At 35.9% G+C, this 20075-nt stretch overlaps 1 protein-coding gene across 1 annotated transcript; it reads right to left on the bottom strand.

The window, feature by feature from the left end:
* Window positions 1-528: 528 nt before the first annotated feature.
* Ndufb6 (NADH:ubiquinone oxidoreductase subunit B6) lies at window positions 529-12629 on the bottom strand. The gene is made up of 4 exons (XM_004838385.3): window positions 12330-12629; window positions 7774-7866; window positions 1838-1882; window positions 529-704 (listed from the first exon to the last, which is right to left on the bottom strand). Exons 1-4 carry the CDS (start codon window positions 12507-12509, stop codon window positions 636-638), a joined length of 387 nt encoding a protein of 128 aa, XP_004838442.1. The 5' UTR covers window positions 12510-12629; the 3' UTR covers window positions 529-635.
* Between the last annotated feature and the right edge of the window lie 7446 nt (window positions 12630-20075).

The raw sequence follows: 20075 nt of genomic DNA, 5'->3' as shown, positions 1-20075 counted from the left end.
AATTCATGGTATCTAGGAAAGAGCCAGAGGGCAAGGGACCTGATATGGTCCCCAAGGTCATACCCTCATGACATCTGTGTGCTTTACTAATCTAAGCATCTCTCAAGCTTATTGAGTTGACAATCAACATTAATCATCACACAAATTTTTCAAATTCATGTGACAACTTCTGAGTATGACATCATAGATAAAAACTCAAGCTTTTCAATCTGGTTTCTAAAATACTTTTAAATATTTCAGAAAGGCTTTAACAAAAAACAAAGCCGAATTTATTCTTAAAATATATTATAATATATTCTTATCTCTTTATTTGCTTATTGCAAAATTTCACTGTCACATACCCTCACACCAAAATAATGTACTGTTAGAAAAAATTACTACCATGTGACTAATACATCCCATTTTTCAAGTCAAGAATGGCTAGAAAAAGGTGATTGCTTGTATCATTTGTTTAGCATTCCTGTTTTTTATGTATTGTCAAATTCAAAAGGTCTAAAGTACAGTGTTTGGGAAGAAATATGAAAACACTTTTCTGAGAGTAAACTTTATTAGTTTTCCAGGAAATATATTCAGTTAATATAACAATATAGGAAAAAAACATGGGCTTAAAAGCCTTTGACATTTTTAAATAATCTTCAGTGATGTTCATCAGGAAATTCTTTCATTGGTGGAATTACTTCTCCAGTCTCCAAAATTGTATCACCCTAGGAAAACAAAGGAGGATTGAGTATAAAAATCTTAAATTTGCATAGGTAAGTAGTTCACCTGTGTTCTATGTTGGCCAGAACCTGCATGGAAAAGGTAGCTAAACTCTGACATTCTTTCCCCCCACACCCACTCCTCTTTTTCTTTCTTTCCAGATGGGGGCTCACTATGCAGTTCAGGCTGGCCTATTGTGAGACTATCTAGCCCCTGACACACATCAGTTACACACAAGGAAATAATAAAAGAAATACCCTGTTATTTCCTAAAGCAAAATTCCAACTGGGATGGTTCGCAAATTTCAGTGGTTCTCCCTAAAATTCTTATTGTAATAAATAATGGATTATTGTGAAATATGTCATTTGATTAAACCAAGAATCAACAGTGAGTATGGCTGTTTTTTTGATACAGGGTCTTGCTATATAATCCGGATTAGCCTCAAACTCACTATCCTGCTTTGCCTCAGTCTCCCAAGTGCTGGGATTAGAGGTGTAAGCCACCACACCTGGAGAGTTTTTTTTTATAATTTAGAATTTATAGTCATGGTAATTCACTGATTACCTGTGCCTAGAAATAGAACATAATGTGCATTTTTCTGTACTAAACAATAATATCCCAAACAGCCAATAAAAATGCCAACTGACTACTGAATAGTCTTAATGCTGAAAGAACTAATTTTAAATTAGTATTAGGGTCTAATATTCATAGCATAAAATTGTAAACACACATTAATGGGTTTTAAATTTACAGATGAAGAACTTCAGGTCATACCATGAAAATGAGGCACAAAGCCACAGAATGAGAAATAACAGAAACAGCTGCTATCACTATCCTCAGGTGTGTCTGCTCAGGCTCATGCCCTCCATCCTTCAATCAACATGAAACAGCACCAGGGAGAAACTGTTGATATTGCCCACTCACTTTTTGGATAATCAAAGTCATAAAATAAAGCTCAAGATTAATGTTTCCATTTCCCATCTTCAACTGTAATTGCTACCTCAAACTATTTCCTCCCTTTATTTTTTTTAAAACAACACAGACAACAGGCACCTAAACTAACATTTAAGAAGGAATATTTTAGTCTAATGATCACTTAAGTCAGTTATAATGAAAAAAGAAAAATCAGTTGACTTACTGGGAATATTCTGGGCTTTCTTTCAACGATGCCATATGGTCTTGTCTGCAATACAGATAATTGTGTTAATTATGGTTTTAGAGTTTCTTCTGAAAATAAGTAGATCATAACCCAGATTTTAATTTAAGCTTCAAACTTTTACAAAATTCTAGATTCATGTATCCAACTATTTATTCAACATCTGTAATTGGCTATAAGTATCTAAAACTTAACTAGGTCTAACACTTAACTTCTCCCAGCCTCAAACTGCTTCTCTTCATGTTCCCTATCTTAGTAAATAGCACGTTCATTTTTCTAATTCCAGAGGCCAAAACCATCAACTCCTCAGGTGACTGTTGAGTCTACCTTGTTACTCTACCCTATCTCCAACTGCTTTTCCCCACCTCTAGGATGACCACTCTTGCCCAATCCTTTATCATTTTTTCACTTGGACAGCCACAAGAACAAGCACCTGCTTGGCTCCCTGCTTCCACTGGTGACCTCCATAATGAAGGCAGATTAGCATATCTTTTTTTTTTTTTTTGTACTGGGGATTGAACTCTGGACCTTCTATGCTTGGGAGGCAGGTGGTGGAACCACTGAGCTAAATCCCTGGCTAGCATATCTTTTAAGATGTGTATTTCTCCACTCAAAATTTCATAATTCTTAGAGAAAAAGGCAAAAGTCTTTGCTGTGATCTCTAAGACCCTACATGATCTGATCCTTGGCTACGTGTCTGATATCGTACCACTCTCTCCCTCACTCACTGTACTGTAGCTACAGCAGCTCCCTAAGCTATTAGTCCACTCAAGCCTGTCTGTACCTTTATACTTACGATATTTGTACTTTGTACTTAATGATTCCTCTACCTGAAATGCTCTTCTAGATATCTACTCGATCCATAATCTAATTTAATTTGTTTCTTTTCAAGTAGTAATTCCTCAGAGAGGTCTAATTAATACAGCCCCGTCATTCTCTTGTCTTTTACTCTGCTTAACTTTTTTCTAGAGATATAATCCCTTCCTATAATGTTACCTCTTTGTTTATGAATTTGTTGTCAGTCTCTAAGACTAGAATAAACACTTCATGAAGTCAGGGATCAAATCTCCTTTGTCTGTTGCTGCATCTCTGTGTTTAACACAGTGGCATGCATGCAGGAAGGGAAAATATTTGCTGAATAAATGTACTTATAAAGCATATATATATATATATATGCACAATACGCCACACCAAAATATTTAAAACACTGGCATGATATAAAACACAGCATGAGACATGGATAAAACATATATGAGACATGGATATAAGATACAGGGAACTGGAATATGAGAGAAACTCAGACTACAATGTGAGGACATTAAAGAGTTTTTATTTAAGAACTGGTCAGGCCAGGTATGGTGGCATATGCCTGTAATCCCAGCTACTCTGGAAGCTGAAGCAGGAGGATCCAAAGCTCACGGCTAGCCTAGGATACTTAATAAGATCCTGTTTCAAAAAATTAAAAAAGGACTGGGGATGTAGTTCAGTGCTCCCTGTTAAATCCCAAAAAGGGGGGGGGGATGTTGAAATGTCTTCAGAGAGGCTACAATTCAATGTGGCTTCAAAGGAGTTAGATGAACCAAATCTGGCTACAATCTTATTAAAGGGGCAGATCCTACCTACCCAAATTAAAAAAAAAAAAAAAATATGTGAGTGGCCTTGGGATCTCAACTGTGGCTAAAGATACACCTGAAAGTGTGAATCCCTCAGATAAACAGTCCTATTAATGTATTATTAACTGCAGCTTGTAAATCTGCCTCTCCTGGAAAATTTTAGTGAAATATCAATGATAAAGTAAGTTAAACCCAGAATATAAATAGAAAAATATCAACATTTAAAAGTTCTGAAAACACTGGCATAACCCATGTATTCTGTAGATTAGTGTTTGTAATGTATGATACTGTGGCTATCTTATAGCTGTGGCTTATATTGTAGCTAGAGGGTCTAAGAGATTAGGGTTAGGATCCTAATTAAAATGCATAATTGATTTGGACTTGTAATTTTAAGTTGAAAAAAATTTGCTTCTTAGGATCACAAATTTACCTTATAAAAATTGTACCCAATTCTTCATGAACAGAAAAAGCATTCTTAGATGTTAAAAAAAAAAAAAACCCTCTGAAAAGAAGTAATATTTTTCTTCTCTAGGGTCTTACAGCTAAAATACTAAAAAAACCAGATGTATATTGATATGAAATGGTCTAGACATTGGTGAACATAAAAAGATTTTTAAGTCAAATAGAAATATAAGCCATTGTCTGACCCTTAGAGATATTTCTACTATGTCCTACTAATGATATGATTTTAGCCTATAATCAACTGCTAACTTCAGGTGTTTCTTCCTTTGTTTTTGTTTTGTTTTGTTTGAGATAGGGTCTCAATATATAGTCCAGGCTGGCCTAAAACTGGCATTCCTTCCTCACCCTCTTGAGTGCTGGGATGACAGAGGTGCACCGCCATCCCCAGCTGTGTTTCTTCCTTTAAAAGTGTCTTTTGGCTTCACTTTTCATTTTCATTCCTGATGTCTTCATCCTAAGCAGATACACATCAACTAATATTACTATACTGCAAACAGCCACCAGCTAATCTGCCTGGTATCTGACTTTCCTCCCTTCAGTTAACCCTACAAATCAATGTTTTTCTACATTTTCCTCTCTCGCACTTAAAATGGATAGCTGCTTACTGCCTATCACTTATAGCTCAACCTCTTCTGCCTAGTTTTCAGGACATTCCACAAACCGGTCCCAGGCTGAGTCAACAGAGTCTTCTATTCTACTCATCTCCTCACTCTTGGGTACATATGGCCATGCTCATTACTGACTCCATATCTCTCCTTCTGATTGGAATAACATTTCTCCAGGATATTGTTATTCAACTCATATCTGTCATCCAACATTATATATATTCCTTGAAGTCAAGAAATTTACTTTTGTATATTTTTTCTATAGTAGTTCATATCTACCATAATATTATATACATTCCTTGAAATCAAAACTTTATTTTTGTATTTTTTTTCTATAGCAGTAAAGAAAGAGGATATACCAGGCACTCCATTTTTATCGATTGAGGGACATAATTTCCTTAGTGAAGAGAACTAAGATGATGTCAGAAATTAGAATTTTAAAGAGCCTATCAATCATTGAAGAACATGTCACTGTTAGAAGGAATTTTCTGAGAACTATAAACAATTTTGATTATTTATTTCATGTTCCTTTCAACAAGCTAACAAAAAGTAACCTCAACTGAATTATCTAAAACTTGTTAGGCAGGCGCTAGCTTTTATTTTAAAATAATTTTAAATAAAAAGTTATAAAAATGATAACATTTTTTTTCTTGAATCACTTTATAGTAAATTGTTGACTGGTTAACTATTATATATTACTACTGAGACAAGATTTTTAAAATAATTATAACCACCACGATCAGGAAATAAACATTGACACATTACTACCTCTATCTGACCTAAGGAATCCCTGCAATTTCACCAAGTGTCTCAGTAATTGTTTAGACACAACTTATAAGACTTGTTCTCCACTGACTATATGGGATCTTTAAAATTTTCACTGCCAACACCATCTTTATTCTTTTGATTATGCTCATTATTCAAAAATTGCATTAGCAAAACACTTGGAGGGCAGCAGTTCTGGGGATGGAATCTAGGCCTTGTACGCTAGGCAAGCACTCTACTGAGCTATATTTCCAGCATTCAAAAATTACATTTAATTGGCACATCTCTTCAGTATTCTTCTATCTGGAACAATTTAGACATCCTTTAACTTTCATGATCTTAATATTTTGGAAGATAACAAACCAACAATGCAGAATAGTCCCTCAATTTGGGTTTGTTTCCTCATGACTGAATTCAGCTTATGCAGTTTTAGCAGTAATATCACAAAATTAATGCTGTTTTCTTATTGCATCCTTTCAAGTACCATATAATTTCAGTTTCTCCCATTAGTGAGAGGTCTTGCCTGCTAGGTTTCTCCACTACAAAGTTATTCTTTTTTTCTTTGCAACAGGTATTTTAAGAGTAATTTTAGCATCTTTTGATGCTCCTTGGCTGAATTAAATATTACTATGATGATTCTCCACTGGTGACTTTTCCATCATTCCTTGCTTTATTATTTAGCATATAAAAAAGCATTCTCTCCTACCCATTTATTCATTTATTTGTATCAATATAATCCAGTTTTAATTTTATTTATTTAGTCAAATTTCACCTCTTTCATTTATTTATTGCCTTGAACTGGAGATCCTTCTACCTCAGCCTTCTGAATGCTGGGATTATAGGCTATACGTATACACCACTATGCCTGGCTATTATTTATTTGATGCTCAAATTGCCACAATGAGAGTCCTTTCAACCTGATCCTATGTCCTTTTCATATATTCCTATCATTCTTTGAGCATTCTTTTATTTTCTAGTTCAATACTATGTTCTAAGCTCATTTTGTACTTTCCTCAGCACAGCCCTGGAATCAGCCTTTTCTTCAAAAACCTTTTTGTCCTTTTGGAGGAGAAATTTATTTATAAAATAAGACCTGGTTGCTAGGTGTTCTAATAACAAAGAGGTAGCACTGTTTCTTCAGGCTTTCACAGTGGACATAGCTAGAGAACACATATATACAAATGCACACAAATACACATATACCCCTTTAATATCTGTATTTCTATAACTGTCTATGAATATATAGTAAAAGACAAATTCACATCAATATTTCCAATTCCATTCTAGCACATATATGTAGCTCCCTTTTCAAAGGGTGAAAATCTTGGATCTTGTTATCAATATATGTACTTATTTGAATCAGTCTCCCTCTATACATAACAGATTTCCTGTCACCACCACCACACCCCAATATGTATAACCTCATCTATTTAGGTTCTTACATCTTATTCTGGGTTTCCACCTCCAGCATTCTCCCATACCACCTTTCCCCAGGTGTCCCTCTCCCTCTGCTCAGATTCCAACATCTTACAGCAGACTGCTGCCATTGCTACTCCCCTCCTTAGGACAAGGGCTGATTCAAGACTGAGGCAGGAAAAGTAAAACTGAGGTTAGAAAATATCATTGAGCTAGAAAGTAAAGAAGTGCTGAATGACTGCTCACCTTCCTCCCCCCGAAATCCAATCAGTATCTAACACTCCTATCCCTCACTGAGGATAGGAATGCCCTTTTCACTCCGTGTACTAACAGTCCACACAGGGTAGCCTCAATACTCCCCCTTCCATACCATTCTAGAAACATGTGCATGCCCTCCTCACTCTGTGTGGGATTCAGCACCACACAACAGACTCTGCTATCCCTAGTCTTTAAAATATGGCAATTGGCTCTATTCAATCAGCCCACGCAAGATCCTTCAGTGGAAAATTCATTTTTTTATATATATCCTGGATTCTAAAGAAAGAAAATTGTGAAAAATTGGATAAAAACAAAGAAAAGGGAAATGGAATGATGACAAAGATAACATTTGTCTATTTTGAATTTTTTTTTAGTACTGGGGATCGAACTCGGGTCCTTCTGCTTGTGAGGCTGGGAGTGGAACCACTGAGCTAAATCCCCAGCCCTATTTTGAATTTTATACCATACCTATGCTCAAAAAAAAGGAGACAGAACTTAGTATATTTTCCCCTCCTATTCAAGACCCTATGTTTACACTAGTATTAGCTCATCTACATTCTTATCATTTAAATACTACTTCTACAAGGAAATGCATTTCAAGTTGTAAACTAGTATAAAGAGTTATTTAAAAAACTAAGTTTCACTAAACCTCTTACCTAAAAGTATTCAAAGTACTTCCAAATCAGCAGTAAGTTATTAAGTGCAGGTTTTCTGCACAAAGAATATGGCATGCTCACTAAGAAATTATTTTGCAAAACAGAAAAATAAATTCTGAAAATATACTTCAAAAAATACTTACAGTCACATGATACTTGATATAATAATGAACAATCCAAGCAGGTATAAGTACATGAGTAAAAGCAAAGATACTGTGCCGGTATACCTTAAAGATCTGAGAGAAAAACATATACACAAATTAAACAGCTATCTCATTTTTTATGTTTATCATGATTATTCTCCAAATTTCTAAAAAGAACGTACTTTTTTATACTCTGTAGCTAACTTCACCCACTTGAGTATTTTTACTAAATGTAGGGCCTGTTTTGTGATACTGTATATAGAGTCCAGGGCAAATAAAGAGTTAAGATAAGAAGCATTTTAGTATAGCATTTAGATAATTTTTTTCCACAAAGATTTCTAAAGTATGTACCCTTATTGTACATTTGTTAAGATAAAACATGGCTCCTAAAATTCATAGGAACTCAAAATAGCCAAAGAAATCCTAACCAAAAAGAACATGGCTAGAGGTATCATTTGATTGCAAACTAATCCACAAAACAGAACAGCCTAGTACTGGCACAAAAACAGACACACAGACCAATAAAACAGAATAAAGGACACAGATACAAACCCATGTAATTACAGCCAGCTGACTGTGGACAAAGGAGCCAAAAATATACACTGGAGAAAATAAGAGTACAGACTCTTTAACAAATGGTGCTGGGAAAACTGGATATCCATCCACTTGCAGAAGATTTGAAACTAGATCCCTCTCTCTCATCCTGAACAAAAACCAATTCAAAGTAGATCAAAGACCTAAGTATATGGCCTTAAACTTTTAAACTGTGAAAAGAAAATATTGGGAAAACATTTGAAGCCATAGCACAGGCAAAGACTTCCTGAATATCACTCCAATAGCTCAGTAAATAATAGCAAAAATCAATAAATAGGACATCAAATTAAAAAGTTTCTGCACAGAAACAGAAATAACTAGCAAAGTGAACAGATAGCTTACAGAATGGGAGAAAAATCTTTGCCAGCTACTCTTCTTACAAAGGATTAATATTTGAATATTTTAAAACACAAAATACTTCACAGCAAAAAATCAAAGAGCCCAACCAATAAATGGGCAAATTAATTGAAGTCACTTTTCAAAAGAAGTACAAATGGCCAATAAATGTATGAAAAACATTCAGCATATTCAACCTTTAGGGAAGTGCAAGTCAAAACTATAGTGAGACTCCATTTCACCCCAATCAGGCTATGGTGAAGAATACAAAAAATAATAAATACTAGCAGGAAGTGGGGATGGGGAGGAACACTTCTACATTGCTGATAGGAATGTAAATTAGTACAGCAACTACGGATACATGGATGTTCCTCAAAAAATTAAACATAGAGCTACTCAGCTATACTACTCATTGGTATACACCAAAAACATTAAAGTCAGCATACTGTAAGGATACTACATACCTACATTGAGGTCAATGTACAATGCACAAGAGCCAAGATATGGAACCAACCCAGGTGGTCCCAAAACAGATAAATGTATAAAGAAAATGGTACCATATACAATGGAGTATTAATCATAAAGAATGGCTGGGAAGTGGTAGTACATGCCTGTAGCCCCAGCACTTGAGAGGCTGAGGCAGAAGGATTGCCATGAGTTCGAGGCCAGCCTGAGCTACAAAACAAAATAAACAACAAAAAATAAAAAACAGAAATAAACAAAACAACAAAAGAAAACTGTAAAGAATGAAATTTTGTCATTTGTAGGAAAACAGATGAATCTGGAGATCATCACGTTGAGTGAATGAAATAAATTAGACTCAAAAAGACAAATATCACATGTTCTCTCCAATATGTAGAATTTAAAAACAATGACATGAAAGCAGAAGAGAGACTATTATTAGATGAGAGGAAAGGAATTGACAGGAGAAAAGACGGTGTAAGGGAGAGTAATGGGGGGGGGTGCATACAATCAAACATATACACTGAGACCCAATATTTTGTAAAATTAGTAGCCACTAATAAAAGGGGGGAAAAGATAAAACAAGGGGGAAAAGGCACCAATTATAAAGTGGGGAAAAGAAAAAAGGGAGAAAATTAGTAGGCACTAGTAATAAAAGGGGGAAAAGATATATATTATAAGAATAGTTTTAATGAATTTAACCTAAGCAAACCCACAAAATTTTTCAGGTAAAGTCATCTCCCTAATTTATCAGTTTTGGTATCCACAATCAATATCACTTGCATTACTCCACCATATTTTCAAAAAAAATAGGCCTGGTCTTATTTTAAATTTTTGCTCCAAAACATGCAATAGACCTTATTTTTTTTCACGTACACAAATCTACATTTACTAAAATACAATCTTGTCTTCTTCTTCTGTAACATTTTAACTCTCCAAACTCCCCATTCCAGCCTGAATTTCTTGTATCTCCATTTCCTGTAGAACCACTGGCCCCAATCTCTCATGTCCATAAATAGAGCTCTTCTTAAATGAGCGCTTCTTGTCCATGTAGCCTGTTCATATGCATTGGCAACACAGCAGGTGACAAGTGATTCTATCCCACGAATTCTTCACCCAAGTCATAACTTCTTTCAGGCAAGGCCTCATGACATTTCAATTAAATCAACTGTTAACTGAAGATTTACGAGACAGGAGTGGCAGCATAAATGATGGTACACACAAATTCGACAAAAAACTGAAGGCACCAAAATTCAGGAAACATTTCATTTCACATGCGTGTGTTAAGTACATCTATTACAACATATGATGTATTGAATTATAAAGATTCATATTAGACACAACCACATGTGTTCGTTATCAAGTGCACGTTATTCGCGCCTTGTGTCCGTACTCTGACTGGTCATCTGGCAGTAAGTCTTGCACTACCTGTTTACATAGGTGTTTACCTCTCACCCAAAGGCGCCCACTTCGATAGTTACAAATACTTAATTATAATTTATATTATCATGTATTTAAAATATTAATGTTGATAATATTAATCTATATTTGAGTATATAGTAATATTATTATATATTTCAATATGTCTTTTGTTGCAACATATATAGTACTACTAAAGGCATCTGTCTGGCTGACAATCTTAACTGGGTCATATTTTTTGGGTAATGATTATATTACAAGCATCCTGAAAAGAATCAGGATAGGGGTTATTTTCCTGTTAGGTCTTATTTGGGGGGAACTACAATAGGTGTTAGCCAGGTAACTTGGAGTGCCTCAATACTGCAAAAAGAATGTTTTACATACTTAGGGGTGTTCCAAACTCATTCTGAGATACCTTCTGACACACTATTTTTAAAAGAGAAAGACAAAGGAGAAATAAAAATAGAATTTTTCCATAGCAGCCAATTTGACTGAAACACACTTATACTTTCAGGAAAAAGTCGATCTACAGTCTAAGTACTACTACACATATAATTACAGAAAAAAAATTCAAAGTAAGACGGAATTCAACAAAAGACATTTACTTCCTTATATTTCTTCCTGACCAGTGGGTGAGAGGTCAACTTTCAACAAGTGACTGTCAAAATCAACAGGTAATATCAAGGATAAGTTGGGATAGGCTTGAATTAAAGAGTTGAATTTTACCACCATAAATTTCTCAGGAAAATTTACACCAATTCTGTTGCACTGGACTCTGTAGCACAGTAAGAGTAGATAAATGTGGTTTTCAACATGAACTCCTTCAATTTGTACCTCTGCCTCCATGAGTAAATCACTGAATTGGTGTAGGTCTCAGTTTCCTCACATTTAAAATGAGGCTTAAAACATTTTATACAATATAGGAGTAAATGAAAGTAATACATATAAAACCTTTAGCAGAGGGTCAGGCACATACATAATGAGTACCCAATGCTCCTTATTAGTATTATTGCTATTTTTATAAGCCACTATTGTAGGCAACTTAAAGCAATTCTGATAGTGTTCACATTCCTAACTGATGTTATTAACAGACTTCAAAGAAATATCCACAATCCTGAAAATAAAAACTTTAAATGAGTGATTTTCTAAAAGTTCTTCCCAAAATGTTTTTTTCTTAAATAATAACTGTTAAAAGTAAATAGTGGTGGTTTAGAATGGTAGCTTTTGAATATGACTCCCTAAGCATACCAACAGTACCTTATCTTTTTATTCCACAATATGGGTTGCACTATCAGCCAGGGGCTCCTCTGGGACGTGGGTGCAGCGTATAACTTCAACCTTAAAAGACAGACTACTGTACTCAAATACTAAAACTAAAATCACAGAATTTTAACTCTAGTGAATCCTTGGCTGTTGTTCTGAGATTTCTCAAGTCAAAAGAACCACACGTGCAGCATCCTATAAAAACTCAGATTCGCCCGTCTCTACAGTTGACAGCAAAAGGGCATGATTCCTCCAAAGCCGTACGTGCTCCTGGACTTCTGATCCCTCATCAGGACTCTCGGGACAAGGCAGAGCCCTCGCTAAACCTAAGTTTCTCTGAATCTGATTCTCCCTCGGGAACTACGTGGACTCGCGGGCTCAGAATGTCAGTCCTTGCAGAGGCTGCAATGGGCGGACATCCAGTGGCCTGGCTGGGGGCCGCGGAAAGGTGTGTGTACGGAGATGGTGGCTCCCTCACTCACCGCGTTCTTCCAAAGGGCCCCGTCCAGCAAAAATCTATCCCAGAATTCCTCCAAAGGCCACATCTTCCTGGGGGGCAGCACAGGCTCCCGAAGACTCAGCTCCTGGTCCTTCAGCCATCTCCTTCTCAACTCCCGCAGCTGCTGCAGTCGCAGTTTTTCATCCGGCGTGTACCCGGTCATTTCGCCGCTGAGAGTCGGGCAAAAGGACGCAGCGCGTCCCCGAACCAGGGTCCTCTCACTTAGGCGCGCCCCCGCTCGGTAAAGTGACCTTTGGAGGACGCCTGGGAGTCGCGCGAGGTTATGACGTCACATCCTGATTCTCGCCTCCACAGTCACAAACGCCTCCAAAGGCAAGCAGGGTTTGAGCATGCGCAGAGCTCTCTACCTCGGCTTTTTTTTGTTTTAGATAGCAGAATGTTTCTTTTATTTTTTTGTATTAAATTCTTTTATTGGTACATTGTAGGTATACAACACAATTACATTTCTCATTGTAAATTGTACCTTTACATAATGCATCTTGGTTCTTATTTTTTCCCCTTTCCTAGCCCTCCCTTCACGCCCTCCACCCTTCCCTATTTACAAAGACTTTATTTCCATTTTTTCCATTTCTCATCATTTTTCCTTTCCCTTCTTTCCTTTCCCCTGCCCCTCCCACTACCCCTACCCCTTTGGACCTTTTCTTCCTATTTTACATTATCGATTATTCATTCTAATAAATAGGACACACATGTGTAAATACCGAATAGTTTCTCTGGTGTGAGAAACTGAAAGTGTAAATAAGGACTAAATGTATAATAGATAATGTGAAATAGGAAAAAAGGGGGCAAAGGGGAAGGAAGTGGGAGGGCTAGGGGAAAGGATAGAAGGGAATGGGATTAATATGAGAAAATGGAAAAATAGGAACAAAATCTTTGTAAATAGGGAGGACTGGAGGGGTTGAAGGGAGGGCTGGGCAAGGGTGAAAAATAAGAACCAAGAGAGACTATGTAAAGGTGCAAATTTCCAATGATGAATGTCATTATATTGTATACCTAAAATGTACCAATGATTAGAATGAATAATCTCTACCTCGTTTTTTATTGGCCCAGTATACAAAAGGGGGAGGGTGGGTTGGTGATGGGAGTAGTGAGATGAGGAGGATAGTGACGAGAAAGAGTAAGAGGTCAGAAACTTGGAGGTTTTGGTAAGGAAGAAGAGCTTGTGTACTGGGAGCTCGAAGCAGGAGGGTTTGTGTTTCAATGAATGTCGTGTCCAGATGCAGAACCTTACTTGTCTCTCCCACTTTGGAAGTCCCCTCTCCGGGGCCTTGAGAGTCTATGGAGATAGTTACATCCGAGGTTAACTCCCAGCCTTATGGACTGGTAGTGACCTTGAGCAGCTGTCTCAAGTCCGTCGCTCAGTCTGTGCAGCGGAAGTAAAAAAGTAGCTTAACATCTGGCAGGATCACATGGGTGTGTGTATTCTTTGATCCAGCAGTCCCACTTGGAAGAGTTTCCGAAAGGTACGGAGATAAAAATATAAAAAGGTGTGCATGACTATTCACTGCAGCACGGTTTTTATTAGCAAAATACTGAAAATTACCTCCACCAACTACTCAATAGAGGATTGGTTATATAAATTATATAAGAAAGCAGTGAAATGTTATGGTAATTGTAAAAAGTAATGAAGAAGAAATCTACAGCTGTGGGGTGATCTCCAGAATATACCATTAAGTGGAAAAAAACTAAGGCGGAGAGAAGGGTGTGTAGCATGCTATCTTTTATCCCAAAAAGATAGTGATAATACTGAATATATATACATACTTGCTTAAATTTTAAAATAAAGGAAATGATTTTTAAAATTTAGTTTATTAGTATCTGTGTGTAGTACGTTTACATTTTTTGTGTAGAATTGGTACGTACACATGCCTAACACATCTTAATTCCTTTCTTTCCCCACTTCACCCCTTTCTTGATCCCCTCCCCACTTTGGGGGCACATGTATGTGTTTGCAGTACATGTACTTGCAGTATATGTATTGTGCAGTTGGTACATGTAAATACTCATCCCTTATCCCTTCTCTCCTCCCTCCATCTTTTGAGCCCCTTCCCCTCTGAGAATGATCTATCTCGCTACTTCCTATTAGCTATGTTTTATTTTGCTCTTTATTTTTACTCTGGGTTTCCCACATAAGAGAATCAATGCAATATTTAAGCTTGTGTGTTTGATTTTTTTCTCTTAACGTTATGGACTCAAAGAGCATCCATTTTCCTACAAATGATTCATCTATCCTTTATAGCAGAGTAGTTCTCTGTGGTGTTTAAATACCACATTTTCTTTATCCATTCACCTATTAATGGACCTATGGGTCATTGCCAAAATTTAGCTATTATGAATTGTGCTGCTATAAACATGAGTATGCATGTATCTCTAATATAATGTCTTTAACTCAGGAAGATGCCTAGAAGGAGAATTAGGTCAAATAGAATTTCTAGTTTTAGTTTTTTGAGGAATCTCTGTATTGATTTCCATAGTGTTTATACTAGTTTACTTGCCCACCAACAGTGTAGAAGGGTTCCTCCTTCCCTGCAGTCTCTCCAGCATTTGTTATTATTTGATTTCTTGATGATGGCCATTTTTTCTGGGATAAAATGGAATCTCAGTGTTGTTTTAATTTGTATTTCTCTAATGGTCAATGATGTTGATCATTTCTTCATATATTTATTGACCATTTGTATTTCTTCTGTGAAGTGTCTGTTCATTTTGCATGCCTGTTTTTTGATTGGGTCTTTTATTTGGGGTGTCAATTTGTTTTTTAGTTCTCTGTATAGTCTAGATATTAGTCTCTGCCTGAGAAATCACTGGCAAAAAAATTTTCCATTCTGTAGATTGTCTTTTTACACTATTGGTTGTTTCTTTTGCTGTGCAGAAGCTTTTTAATTTATCCCATTTGATGATTCTAGACCTATTTCCTGGGCAACTGGGCTTCTGTTCAGAAAGTCCTTGCCTTTGCTGATGACTTCAAAAATTTTACCAATCTTTCTTCCAGCAGCTTGTTTCTGGTTTAACATTTAGTAAAAAACTGATTTTTAAAATAATGTTATTTATAGGGGAAGGAATGGGATAGGATAGAATAGACAGGGATAGATGCTAGACTGCTCAGAATATATGTTATTTTATGTTTGACTTTAAAAATATTTCACATCATTATAAAACAATTAAATTTATAAAAAAGCAGTTCCTAAAAATCCAATGTAAAATGTTACATATGGATCAAAGTGATATAATTGGTAGCATAATCTCAAAGAGACACAATTCCAAAAAAGCTTCAAACCAAACCATCAATTACTGTATATCCATAGAGATAAGCCTCAAACACACACAAAAAGTAAAACTGCAAAAAAAAAAGGTCTTGGACTGTTTTAAGCAATTATTGGTAATGGTCTTGGTGGTAGTAGCCTTGTTAATACGACATTGAAAATAAATGTTAATGTTAGTATTGTAAAGAACTAGTATCTTTGTTACAGGAGAAAGGATAATACATATATATATATATATATATCCTTAATTAAGGATAAGATTAATTAAAAATCCTATAGTGCTGAGTTCTGAGTAGGAAAAATCAGTATGAATTCATGGTGTATTTTATCTTTAAAAAGAGATACATTTGTCTTAGCCTGTTGATTAAAAAAGTTTAATCACTATTGTTTAAAAAATGGTCCACTCTGAAACCAAGCATCTCTGGTTCCTAGAGTGGGCCTCACAATGTTAGGCAAGCTTTCCCACTAAGCTACAACCCCAGCCTTACCCCATTTACATTGACAGGAACCAGGCTCCTTGAAGCAGCAGTCTTCCAATGTGTTTGTTGCTTGATCTAAAGACTTCTTTAAACTCTTCAGAATTTTTGAAGACTCAAGTTCAATTTCTTTGGCAAAGCTACTTCGTAAGTACGGTGGTAAATAAAACCTCCATCAGGGAACGCCGCTGCTTTCCTTTTAAAATGTCTGCAGTTAGCGATGATCATCACTACACTGATGGATTAATGAACCAAAGTTTCGAAATGGTGATATTCTAACTCTACCAGTCCTTCTTTTTTTTTTTAAGCAGTTTTTTATGCTTCTCTGAAGAAATTTCAACTATTTTGTTACATTTAGATGCAATTTGTCTAGAAAAAAAGGCTTTTTAAAATAATGATGTGTAAAAATTGAACCGGAGTCTGCGCACATTTCTAAATGGACCTGCACCCGTGAAGGAAATACAGAGGACAGAAGGATTCCTTTCACAACACCAAATAATCCATGCAGATAAATCCGGATTTTAGGGAACACACGAAAGTGACTGTTTCTTTTTTCTTTTCTTTCTTTTTTTAGTACATTTTTACAGTCCATGCAGTTTACAATCATCTTGAGGACCGGTTACCGTCCTGGAAAGGGCTCTATTTCCCCAATGGGGCATTTGATAATCCAAATAAATGTTTCCTTTGTAAGTGGAGCTAAATATGCCTAGTATTTTCTTTAGTCTGAAACCATTATTCTGGCTTACTCTGGAAAGATACTACAGTCCCCCATTTCCTACCTCTACAAAATTTGAAAATAAAAAGAAATCATTATTGTTTAGAAAAATACAGTTTTATGCCACTAGTGACTACCTTATCATACCCCTTTCCATTTACCTAAGGCTGTAAAATTCACGAAGCTGAGTAGAACAAAAATAAAGCAGTGAGAAAAGTGTTCAGCTTGGCACTGCTGGGAAATGTGGACTCAAATTCAGATGGGCAGCAGTACCTTGATGACTACTAGACATTCCCACAAGAGGGCGCTCTACCTTGCTGAAAAGTTCCACATGAAAAGTTCTGTAACTAGTTCACAAAAACTGAGAAGGTATTTACCCAAAAGTGAAATATTTTGTCCTTCTTTAGCATCTTGTTCTGTCTGTAGAAGAACTCTACTTTGATGTCACTTTTGGGTAAATATGTTCTTCATACCAGGACCAGAGAAAACTTCTGAAAAAGTAGAAAATGGAAGTCTATGTGATCAAGAAATTGATAGTATTTGCAGTATGGAGCGTGCAGTTAATGATAAAGAATATCTAGTACTTACTTTAACCAAAAATGATCTTAACAAAGCAAATACAGATAAGGCAAACTGATTTTTTCTCCAAATTTTAAAGTGAAGCTGTACTTCACAAGTAGAGGAGCCATCAGATTGAGAGACCAGCAGTTCAACTTCTGTAATGCCAGATGTTAGTGACAATGAACCTGATCATTACAGTATCCTGACACCACTGATTCTGACCCAGAGAATGAGCCTTTTGATGAAGATGAGCACACACAAATTATGAAAGTGATTTTTTTTATCAAGAAGGATTAAAAACCATAAAAAACTTGAATAAACTGAAAATGGACCTTCTCAAAAATGGCAATAGGATATTGTGTTAGATTACCAGTTATAGGAACAATTCTCTTTTCCTGACCAATCTTGTTTTACCCTATACATCCACAGGGTTTTGACACTTGTTGTCCAGTTGAAAAAAGGTGGAGTAGCTGTGTTATTTATATACATTTTTGTGTCAAAAGGACATTTAAAATTCAATTAGGATAAATAAAAATGGCACTTTCCCATTTAAAAAAAACTGAGAAGGATCTAAGTTTCAGTGGGCAAGAAAGAATGTGCCAGGAGATGAGATGAAAAATCGTCTTCCATCAGTAAACTGACCTCTTCAACTTTCTGTCTAGTAAAGGTCTACACTTCCAGCTATGTTTTCTAAATCCAGTAGGGGGCTTGATTTGCCCCCTGGCTGATTGTACTAACTAGGAAAGACAGGAGACTGAGGCCCTGTCGTTAATAGGTGGTACACAGAGGCTAATCTAAGTGTAGGACCTGGCTACCAGACTCTCTTGCAGCCAGGAACTGAGTTAAGAGTTCCACAAAGAGTTCCTTTCTATCTTTTAATCAGTAATTTAAGAGTCTTCACTTGCATTGCCTAAGCCAAATAATTGAAAAAAAATATTTAATTTCTCTAGAAACTCCTTTATCTTCATATTAGATTCTTTCATTTGTTCTTTAGCTTTAAAAAAAAAATTGTATTGCCTTACCATAGAAGTCATCATTATTTACAAGATGACAAGAAGAAAAATTTACTCATGTTAATCAGAAAAATCTGTGAAGATGTATAAGGGAGCAGTCTGCTAAAAAATCCCTACTTTGAATCAGAGCTTTGGAAATATACAGAAACCAATATAATTGTCACCTTCATAGTGAAGTCCATTCCTTACAGAGGCAGAAGTTCACACACTCTGTACCAAAGATGGAGTCTTGACGTGTACCCTTAGTTGGCTACTAGGCAGAATGGGCATGGCAGCCACTGTCTTACTCTCCTTCCGAGGTCAGTTGAGCAGAGTAACTAACTTACTTGTCTGATATCTTTTTTGGTTTTTTTGTTTGTTTTTTGCAGTACTGGAGATTGAACCCAGGGTCTTACATATGTTTGGGAGGCACTATACCACCGAGACACATTCCCAGCCTTTTTAAAATTTGTTTTAAGATAGGATCTCACTGAGTTGCCCAGGCTGGCTTGGAACTTTGATCCTCCCACTTCACCCTAAGCACCTGTGGTTATACATACCCAGAACAAGTATTCACTAGTTGGACCCCTGAACTTTCAGTCAATGTCAATCAGGTCCTTTAGAAAGAGTGACTGATTAAAATCACTAACAGAGAAAGTCTTCAAGTGTTAGTTTGTGTTTGCATTTCAACAATACTTTTTAAAAACATAGTGTGATATTATATGTCTAGATCACTTGACTCAACACTTTTTAACCAAATACCCAAATTTGTGTGTGTTTACAATTTTGTAGGAGCTAATTGGAGGCCATGTGATGTTCTTACACATTTTTTGAATAAAGGTTTTGCAGGCATTCAGATGCAGGGAAGTGCTGAGTAGTCACCCTACATCATACTTCATGGGATATATCCACCAGCAACAGTTCACATAGTGAGTGAAATAACCCACAAAATGGAAAATCCTCATTGTCTTCTTGTTGTGAAAATATTTGTTACTATTATAATACGTTATTATTGTAATTGTAAAATATTGTTACTCTTGTAGTTTGTTATGTAATTGCTCCTATGTAGGGCAGGTCATCAAAATAATGAATCTGTTCAAATTAATGTTATTATTTATAAAGGAAAATGGAAACAATGTTCAGTGATTCAGCTGATGATCAAGCATGCTAAAAATCAAGGCAGAGACAGGTGAGGTGGTGAACACCTGTAATCTCAGCACTTAGAAGGCTGAGGCAGGAGGATTGCTGTGAGTTTGAAGCCAGCCTGGACTACATAGTGAGTTCAAGGCCAGCCTGAACTGCATAGCAAGACCCTGTCTCAAAAAACAACAACAACAAAACAAAATTAAGGCAATACACAATGAAACATAAAATCCCACTATTCAACTGAATTTATTGTTTTTGTGTTTTTAAAACATAGGCATTACTTGAATTTTATCATTTTTATGTTTTTATTTGCAGTTAATTTGTAGATTAATTTCAGCTTTATAGTTGAAACAAACTATAAACTGTGAGTTTCTATGTAGTTTGATGTTTGAGAATTTGTAAGTAAAGGTATAATGAAAATAAAAGGGATTAGTATATTAATTTTGAAAAATGCTAATATAATATCATACAATTTTGTGTCTTTTCTATAGAGTTATTAAAAACCAACATGGAATAAACTATAGAAAAATAGAGTGTATATATAATTATAAGCATAGC

The sequence above is a fragment of the Heterocephalus glaber genome, unplaced genomic scaffold (assembly GCF_053883595.1).
Source record: "Heterocephalus glaber isolate CG9 unplaced genomic scaffold, H.glaber_assembly_v1.0 deba00001481, whole genome shotgun sequence".
In the NCBI taxonomy this organism is placed as follows: domain Eukaryota; kingdom Metazoa; phylum Chordata; class Mammalia; order Rodentia; family Bathyergidae; genus Heterocephalus; species Heterocephalus glaber.
Note: the sequence above shows the minus strand (reverse complement) of the source record. Positions and strands in the feature narration are given on the sequence as shown.

Excerpts from the sequence above, each read along its gene's own strand:
- Ndufb6 (XM_004838385.3), bottom strand. The coding sequence starts at position 12,509 with ATGACCGGGTACACGCCGGATGAAAAACTGCGACTGCAGCAGCTGCGG. Across the intron at positions 7,867-12,329 it reads GGGCCCTTTGGAAGAACGCG|ATCTTTAAGGTATACCGGCA; the intron begins GTGAGTGAGGGA and ends TTTTTCTCTCAG. Across the intron at positions 705-1,837 it reads GAAAGCCCAGAATATTCCCA|GGTGATACAATTTTGGAGAC; the intron begins GTAAGTCAACTG and ends TTGTTTTCCTAG.